Consider the following 9,444-nt stretch of genomic DNA (forward strand, 5'->3'; position numbering starts at 1 on the left):
GATGCCGTTCAACAGTGCCACTCCCCCCGCGAGCGAGGTGTTCGACGAAATGGCCGGAAGGTATGCGTCTTCGGTCTTGGCGATTTCCTTTCATTTCCGCCATTATTCTCGATAGCTCGTGACTTGTTATCGTTCGCTATAGCGGTGGTTCGAACAATGCAACAACCGAGTTCGTGAACTTGTTGGACACGAACGCGGTTGACATTGATCAAGCCCCTTTCGAGCCGTTCGACTACAATGAAACGGAGGGCGGCGTGGATGATCATGGTTGTGCGGACGAATTGGAGGAGATCGAAGCGGAAGCGTATGAGCAATCGCAAGAAAAATCTGGAAAAAGCCAAAGATCGAAGAACTACACGATCTTGGAAAGATCAAGCTTTGATTCAAGCATGGAGTGCGGTGTCTCTTGATGCATGCACGAGCATTTCTCAAACTTCCAAGAGATATTGGCAAAGAATCGAAGATCAATACTTCCGCATTATGGCAAAGCATCCCAATAGGACTCCACGCACATTTCGGTCGCTTCAAGGGCGTTGGGAGAACATCAAGCCTATGTGCAGCTTGCTTGGAGCAAGTACGCAATGCACCTTCAAGTGGCACCGCGGAGTCCGACTACGTGAGTTTGTTTTGCTTTTGTTCAAATTGTGCATCATCATATTGCATCATGGGAAATGATTGGATCACTTTGTTCACATTGTGTAGGACAAGATTGCTCAACATAGATACAAGGACATGGAAGCTTCGGAAGGCAGATTTATCAAACTAGAGCATTGTTGGGAGTTGCTCCAAAAGTGCGAGAAGTGGAAGTTGATCGACAAAGAATCCCCACCAAAGAGAGGCTCACTTACAAACATGGATGAAGATGAGGATGATGATGGCCCAAGAAATTTGCACAAGCCCGATGGCGACAAAAAGACTAAGGAGAAGATCAAGAGAGAGCAAGAAGCATCGAGCTTGAGGGAGAAGATTGACGCCATGGTGCAATCCAACGAGTCGATGTTGTTGAAGTCGTTGGAGATCAAGAAAGAATTGGCCGAGAAGAAGGCGAAGGAGAAGCAAGAATAGTGGCAATTGCTTAAGAGGGGCTACGCAAAGCTGCCATCGAGGAGAGAAGAGCACGCGCCGCTGAAAACAAATCCATGTCCATGTTGCTCGCCGAAAAGAACAAGATCATGTCAATGAACCGCAATGACATGGACGACCTCACCAAAACATGGCATGATATGGCAAGGAAGAAATCTTGAAGAGGAGAATGGTCGCGTCGGCCGGTCCGTGTTACAGTTCCGGTGATGTTTTCTCTGCTCCATATGGTGGCAATGTGGATGATTTCAGTGCGGGAATTGGGACAAGCGCCGGAGGTGGATTCGGTGGCGCCGATGAACTTCAAGATGGACTTGATGGCGCGGAGTGAAGATCGACCAAGATGATGCCGGACATGGGCACAAACCTTTGCAGGGCCCTCTTTTGCGTTTGCCGTAATGAACTTGGCTTTTATTTGCGCGTAAAATTGTTTATGTCATTTGAATTTGAACTTGTTTGTGAAACCCTATGTCAAATATGAGATTTGCTGTTTTTCTGTTTGCGGGTCGTCGTGGTGGTGCCCGAGTAGAACCCGCAGAAGCCGACCCGTAAAAAGGCATATTCCACGAATATATTTTTTTACGGATCCGTTTGGGGGGGTTTGCATCTGTGCCAGCCCGCGCCGGCATGCAAAAGCGGTTTTGCGCGAACTGCAAACGTGTTTTGCAGACCGGCGGGATGCGGGGTCTGCTAGAGTTGCTCTAAACTGGGTGGATGCAAGTCGCGCCATGGAGTATCCTGTGAACGGTGGGTTTGACTGCACTGGCGCGGCGCTAGCGTTCAAAGACCGGCACATGACAAAGGTGAGACAAGACGATACTGACGGTAAGACGGGCAATTTCCCCCTAAAAAAGGGCCAAATGGATTTTACCAGTTTAGCTCTACCACATGGCAATAGCAAGTAATACTGTGATGCAGGTAGAGAAATGGAAGAATACAAGCATAAATCACAAGCTTACATTGCACAGTACTAGGATGTCTTGATGTAATTTATAGTATTACACAACAATTTTAAAAACATACTGTAAACCATAGGTCTATTACTTAAGCTACCATCTAAGAGAACTTGTAGGCTCATAGCGGATATTTTACCATCAGTGCATAACATCATCTGCTCGGACAAACTACAAAAAACGCTAGCTGGCTGGTAGGGTAACGACAATAGGGAGTCAATTGACAAGAAGCATTATTAAAAACAAATGAACTAAACCACTACTTCCTTCAATCCATTATAAGGCTGTGTTCGGAGTCCCTCCGCTCCCGAAGCAGGCGGAGTTGCAGTTGAAAATCGCGAAGCACTTGCGGAGCGAGGAACCAAGTGCTCCGAAGATCCTAGGATTTCGCGGAGCTAGTGGATTGTCGAACAGGCTCTTAAGAGCATCTCCAATAGATTATGCAAATTTGGAGCTGCAAAACTAGGAGACGTAAAATTTACATCACCAAAAAAAGCATTTTTCATCTTCAAAAAAGAGACAACTCCAACAAATGATGTATATTTGATGATGTAAAGTCCAACTCTAACAGATGTAACTTTGAAGATGTAAAACGGTCGGCGGCTACGCGGTAGAGGCGCCGGAGCTGGCAAGGTGGGGCCACAACAGCGGTAGCCCGGCTAACCTCCATCTTGGAGCGTGGGCAGTAGGATGTCACCCTCAGCCACGACCAACGGCAGATCCAGGCGGCGGCAGAGCCACGTGAGCTGAGCTCGGGCCATGGCGCCATGGCGATCCTCCTTGGCGCGCCCTCGAGCAGCTGTGATATGTCTCCAACATATTTATAATTTTTTATTGTTCCATGCTATTACAGTATCCATCTTGGATGTTTTATATGCATTATTATGTTATTTTATATTATTTTTTGAGACTGGCCTATTAACCTAGTGTCCAGTGCCAATTACTGTTTTTTTCTTTATTTTTGTCTTTTATAGAAAATCAATATCAAACGGAGTCCAAATGGAAAGAAACTTTTTGTCGATTTTTCTTGAACAAGAAGACACCCACGAAGCTTCGGGAGGAGGCCAGAAAAGCCACGGATGAGCCACAAGCTCACCAAGCGCGCCCTAGGGGGGCGCCCTATGAGCTTGTGGGCCCCCGGGACTCCTCCAACCCTAATCTCAGCTCCATAAATACCCAAATATTCCCCGTATACCGGAGGCACACCAAAAATACTTTTCCGCCGCCGCAAATTTCTGTCCTCGTGAGATCCCATCTGGAGACCTGTTTCGGTACTCTGCCAGAGGGGGATTCGATCACGGAGGGCCTCTACATCAACCATGCTGCCTTTTCAATGATGTGTGATTAGTTTACCATAGACCTACGGATCCATAGCTAGTAGCTAGATGGCTTATTCTTTTTCTTTGATCTTCAATACAATGTTCTCCTCGATGTTCTTGGAGATTTATTCGATGTAATCTTGCGGTGCGTTTGTTTAGTTCCGATGAATTGTGATTTTATGATCAGATTATCTATGAATATTATTTGAGTCTTCTCTGAACTTTTTTATGCATGACTAAAATAGCTTTGTATTTCTCTCCGATCTATTATTTGGTTTGGCCAACTAGATTGATTTTTCTTATAATGGAAGATGTGCTTTGTTTTGGGTTCAATCTTGCGGTGTCCTCACCCAGTGACAGAAGGGGTAGCGAGGCACGCATTTGTATCGTTGTCATTAAGAATAAAAAGATGGGGTTTATTTTATATTGTTTGAGTTTATCCCTCTACATCATGTCATCTTGCTTAAGGGTTACTTCGTTCTTGTTAACTTAATACACTAGATGCATGCTGGATAGCGGTCGATGTGTGGAGTAATAGTAGTAAATGCAGACTCGTTTCGGTCTACATGTCACGGACGTGATGCCTATGTTCATGATCATTGCCTTAGATATCGTCATAATTAATCGATTTTCTATCAATTGCTCAACAGTAATTTGTTTACCCACCGTATGCTTTCTTTCAAGAGAGAAGCCTCTAGTGAAAACTATGACCTGGGGGTCTATCTTTTATCTTATTATTTTCAGATCTATAAGACCGAAACCCCAAAAATACCTTGTTGCAATTTATTTACATTTACTTTATTTTGCACTTTTATTTATCTTTTATACCTATCTCTATCATACCTCATCCTTGCAAGTGACCGTGAAGAAATTGACAACCCCTTTTATCGCGTTGGGTGCAAGTATTTGTTTGTTTATGCAGGTGCTATCATTGAAGACTTGTGTGTTCCTCCTACTGGATTGATACCTTGGTTCTTAACTGAGGGAAATACTTATATCTACTTTGCTGCATCACCATTTTCTCTTCAAGGGAAAAACCAACGCAAGCTCAAGAAGTAGCAGGAAGAATTTCTGGCGCCGTTGCCGGGGAGGTTCTAGCTACATCAAGCCTACCAAGTACCTATCATAAACTCTCATCTCTTGCATTTACATTATTCCCCATTTGCCTCTCGTTTTCCTACCCCCCCACTTCTAAAACATTTTCAGAAAAACACAAAAATAATTTATTTTTATTCACCTTCTTTCCGTTCGTCTTTGTCATGATGTCTCCAGAAAATGCTAAGTTGTGTGATTTTCCCAACACTAATAATAATGATTTTATTAGTACTCTGATTGCTCCTGCCACCAGTGCGGAATCTCATGAAATTAATGCCGCTTTGTTGAATCTTGTTATGAAAAAACAATTTTCTGGTAGTCCTAGTGAAGATGTTGCATCCCATCTAAATACTTTCGTTGAATTATGTGATATGCAAAAGAAAAAAGATGTGGATAATGATATTGTTAAATTTAAGCTATTTCTGTTCTCACCACGAGATCGTGTTAAAACTTGGTTTTCGTCCTTGCCTAAAAATAGTATAAATTTGTGGAATAAGTTTAAGGATGCTTTTATTTTCAAGTATTTTCCTCCCCCGAAGATCATCTCCCTTAGGAATGATATAATGAATTTTAAGCAACTTGATCATGAACATGTTGCACAATCTTGGAAGAGGATGAAATTGATGATAAGAAATTGCCTTACTCATGGTTTATGTTTGTGGATGATCATACAAAAAATTATGTGGGGTTGAATTTTGCATCTAGAAATCTTTTAGATTCCATCGCGGGGGGTATCTTTATGAAAATAACATTAGAGAAGCTACTAAACTCCTAGATAATATTATGATAAATTACTCTTAATGGCATACCGAAAGATCTTCTACTAGTAAAATAGTGGATGATATTAAAGAAATTAATACTTTGAGTGAAAAGATGGATGAATCTATGAAATTGATTGCTAGTAAGAGTGCTCTATTGATCCTAATGATATGCCTTTGTCTATTTTGATTGAGAATAATAATGAATATATGGATATGAATTTTGTTGTTGAAACAATTTTGGTAATCCACCGCTGCGCGCGGTGCCTGCGCACATCCTCCTCGTGCGCCCGCTGGGTTCGAGGAATCGCCGGCACCGGGATCCTCTGCGGATCCAGGTGCCAGTGGTGCGGCAGCGTGACGTCGGGGTAGGGCAGCGGCTGCCTGTACTCTCAGTGCCACCGCGCTTGATGCACCGGGACGTGCAGGCGTTGGCGACCTGGGCGGAAACGCGCCGGCGCCGGAGGAGGAGGGGAGAAGCACAGGAGGACGAGGCGCCGGGAGGACGAGTTGGAGTGGTGGACGGTGGCAGGTCTAAAGGTGTAGAGGAGGATGCATGAGACACTAGCTAGTGGTGAGAGAGGGAAAGAGGGTGCCGGAGGAAGCCACACAAGCCGTGGAGAGTCAGGTGGCAGGAGCGTAGGACACAAGAACAGAAGCGGCTGCAGGCATGATGGCAACCCGTGGAGAGCCACACAAGCGGAGGTTCATCGTCGCTTTCCTTCCTCTAGTAGATCGAGCATTGGTAGGCTCGTCATCAGTGTTGGGTATCACATGGTTTGGTGTTGCCTGCATCGATTCTAAAAGAGTTGTGGTTATTTTGAGCAGCGAAGAGCATGGCTTGGTAAACAGTGTGAGAAAAAGTAAAGAGCATTCTATTTCTTCCAACCATCGCTGCTTGTTTTGCGTGGGACAACTGGACAAGAATCAAACGCTGTCGTCTGAGATATACTATTGAGAACTCTACCGTTTTATTTATTTATATTACAGTTTACCCGCAAAAAAAGTTTTATATTACAGTATGTAATTGGGAGAAAACCTCCTTTCCGAAGAAAATTGGTTATGTTTTTTTTTCTCTAGTGTCCAATGATTACAATGGCACACAGGTTCCCAACCCACGCCCGCGTCGCTTAGGGGGCGGCTCGGGCGGAACCATAGCCGCCGCCCCTCCCCTCGCCTCCTCCTCCCTCGCCGCCGCCGGAGGACGCCGGCGGGCTAAGCCCGCGCGGCAGACGGCGGCGGCGGGGCGTTTCTCCGCGTGTCTATGGTGGGGGAGGCTCGGACCTCCGCGGCTGCGCGATGCGGATTCCGGCGGCTCGGCGGCCGCCCTGGCACACTCAGGCGGATCCCTAGGCGGCGCTCTCCGGCGAGGTGGTGGCTGCGGCGCTCCCTCATGCGGCGGCAGCGAGGAGCTCGAGGGCTTCGTCCCTCCAGCGAGGGGATCCGGAGCGGTGGGGTGGCAGCCCACGTTCCCTGCCTGGTGAGTGTGCCCCTGGTGCGTTGGTGGCGCGGCCGTTGGCTCCTCCGCTGACGGCGCGGCTGCTGGTGGTTGTCCGATCTGGCCGGGCTTGGTCAGATCTGGCTCGCGGCGTTGGCTGGCGACGAGGATTGGTGGTGGCTCCTGTGTGTTGATGGCGCTGCCGAGGCGCAGGAGGTGTACGGGCCAGCGGATGTGCGGGTCGGCATGGCCGACTGCGTGGGGCGGGTGGTTGTCGAGTTGCTCCGAGCGAAGGCTTGCCTGGCTTGCGTCGGCCGGTGGTGGCGGCGCCTGTGGGCGTCGCTCCCTTCTTGAAAGGCGTCACCGTGGAGTTCTTGTCACCGCGCTTCATCCTTGGATCTGGTTCTTTGGGTGAAAGCCTAGACCCGGCTGGGTCGGGCAACGATGTCGTCTCTACGACATTTCCTCCTTTGGGGCGTTGTTTTGAAGACCGGTGATCCTTCTCCGCGCTTCCCTCGGGCTGGACATGCACGGCATCACGGTTGGCGGGTGCCCAATCAGTGATGCGAGTGGTTGGTGTTGCGACTTGTGCGGAGACGACGATGATGGCATGCGAGCTGGGTCGCGGCTTGTCCTTCTGATGTCGATAGTCCGATTCGCCGTTGGGTGCGCCTATGTTTGTTTCTCACCGTGACAGAGAAGTCGAAGCTGCGTGTGGCGGGGCCCCTGCGGCAACGATGACTCCATGAGGGTGGTTTCAGCGGACGGTGCTCTCCGAAGGTTGCGTTGGACTAGGTCGGTGCGAGGCTTGCAATTTTCTCCTGCGAAGCGCATCAACAAAATCGGAGCTGCCGGTCCTCGACGTCTCGGCTGACTGTTTGGCTATTGCCGACGAGGTTCTTGGGCGTCGTTCGTTCGGAGGGGCCTTGACGGGTCATTAGCGGCGAAGTCGAAGTCGCCTGCTCGGGGAGAGGTGATGACGATGACATTGCAGGCAGCCTCGACGGTGTCCTCTCCTCGACGATGTGCGTGACCTTGTGGGTGCCAGGTCGGCCGATGTGCCCTTTTCTGTGGGTGTTCTGTAACGGTTTTAGTCCGGATTTCCGTTAATTAGCCGGACAATTCTCTTCTTCTTAATCAATAAAATGGCAAATCTTTTGCCTTGTTTCAAAAAAAAAATTGGTTGCTTGGCAACTATTTTTTTTTAAGATGGTTGTTTGGCAACGTTGGAGTGGCCAAGAATTATCTACTAGTCAAAATGTTTCTCCAAATATACATCGGCACATTGGTCAAATATAGTTTGTACCACCACCGGTCCATGTGACGGGTAAGCAGGGCCCAGAAGTAGAGAGAACTTTTCCATAATTACTTGTACTAGTATGTACTCCTCTGTTTAAAAATACTTATCGGACAAATAGATATATCTGAATGTATTTTAGTTATAGATACATTTATTTTTATCCATTTCTTCGATAAGTATTTTGGGATGAGGGAGTACTTTGTTCTCCCCTCCATAGAGCATCTTTCTAGTAGTACTACCAAGCTAGTTGTGCTTTTTTTGTTGGGGATAGAAACATCTCCTGGAACTTTGCAGAGAGCAAGGCAAGTTTAGCCTAAGAAAATCGAATATCATCAACTGAGAAATATCGATAAATAAAAGTGAAGTATGCAATTAGTCTGCAATTAACTAGCTTGTGACCTAAATCGATCAATTTCTTGTTGTTGGTCTAAAGCGTGCAGTCGGTTACAATTAACGGACTAATGTCGCGAGTCCGAGCCCGGTTCAACACAGACTATTGTGGCTTTTAATTATTTTTATTTTTTAGGCTGGTGCGGCAACAACTTGGCTGGTTTTTCCCATTTGAATCGGGCTTGACCTTATTTTATCAAATTAACGAGTTTATGGTCTAAATCGATCAATTTTTTAGTTGTTCGTCTACAACATGCAATCCGTTTGAGTTAATAGACCAATGACGCATTTCACTTGATAAATAACAGATTAACATGTGAAAGCATTAAAAATTAGCAGGGCAGGGGGTGGGGCACATTTGACCACTTCATCAGTAACGAATAGGAGGCCCATCATCTCCACATGAACCAGTGCTCTTCCAACTAGCGTGCTCCACTCCACCAACAATCGTAAATGGCGATCCCCGCAGATATTTAAGTAGTACTCCCTCAGTTTTTTTTAAAGATTTTAATGAGTGACTATATACGGGGCAAAATGAGTGAATCTACATTCTAAAATATGTCTATATACATCCGTATGTGATAGTCCATTTGAAATATATAAAAGGCTTATATTTATGAACAGAGTGAGTAGTATGAAGGAGTACATGCGCAATGCATGCATCATTATGATGCAGAGGCCGGGAGCACGCCTCCATTTCCAAAAAAAAACATGGACAGTGCATCATTTTCTCTCGCGCGCAGCGGGTCAGGTTGTCAGATACGATGATGAGGGAAAGGCAAAGTAGGCTGGATACATCACAGCACAGAGACGCCGTGGTCACCGCCTCACCGGTCGATGATGCAGAAGCAAATATCCATCCATCGGTCCTCTTGCTTTGCAATGTTCCCAAAAAGGAAGTAGGACTAACAGTGACACGTTCACGATTCGGGGATGCTCTTCTCCCCAGACGCGCCAGGGCAACAAAAGGTCTGTGTACTGTGTGTGTTGGATGGAAAATGTTGGGCAAAGAACTCTCTAGTAGGCACACGATTAATTCGGGTCGAAGCACAACCCAGGCTCCATGTCCGCTTGATATCTGCTCTTTTTCCGCGCATACGCATGCATGCAG

At 46.7% G+C, this 9,444-nt stretch overlaps 1 protein-coding gene across 1 annotated transcript; it reads left to right on the forward strand.

Annotated features, from left to right (window-relative positions):
* The first annotated feature begins 149 nt into the window (after positions 1-149).
* Positions 150-1,535, forward strand: LOC123188334 (uncharacterized). The gene is made up of 2 exons (XM_044600384.1): positions 150-616; positions 703-1,535. Exons 1-2 carry the CDS (start codon positions 410-412, stop codon positions 1,063-1,065), a joined length of 570 nt encoding a protein of 189 aa, XP_044456319.1. The 5' UTR covers positions 150-409; the 3' UTR covers positions 1,066-1,535.
* The last annotated feature ends 7,909 nt before the right edge of the window (positions 1,536-9,444 follow it).

Source organism: Triticum aestivum, chromosome 2A (assembly GCF_018294505.1).
Source record: "Triticum aestivum cultivar Chinese Spring chromosome 2A, IWGSC CS RefSeq v2.1, whole genome shotgun sequence".
Taxonomy (NCBI): domain Eukaryota; kingdom Viridiplantae; phylum Streptophyta; class Magnoliopsida; order Poales; family Poaceae; genus Triticum; species Triticum aestivum.

Excerpts from the sequence above, each read along its gene's own strand:
- LOC123188334 (XM_044600384.1), top strand. The coding sequence starts at position 410 with ATGCATGCACGAGCATTTCTCAAACTTCCAAGAGATATTGGCAAAGAA. Across the intron at positions 617-702 it reads GCACCGCGGAGTCCGACTAC|GACAAGATTGCTCAACATAG; the intron begins GTGAGTTTGTTT and ends CACATTGTGTAG.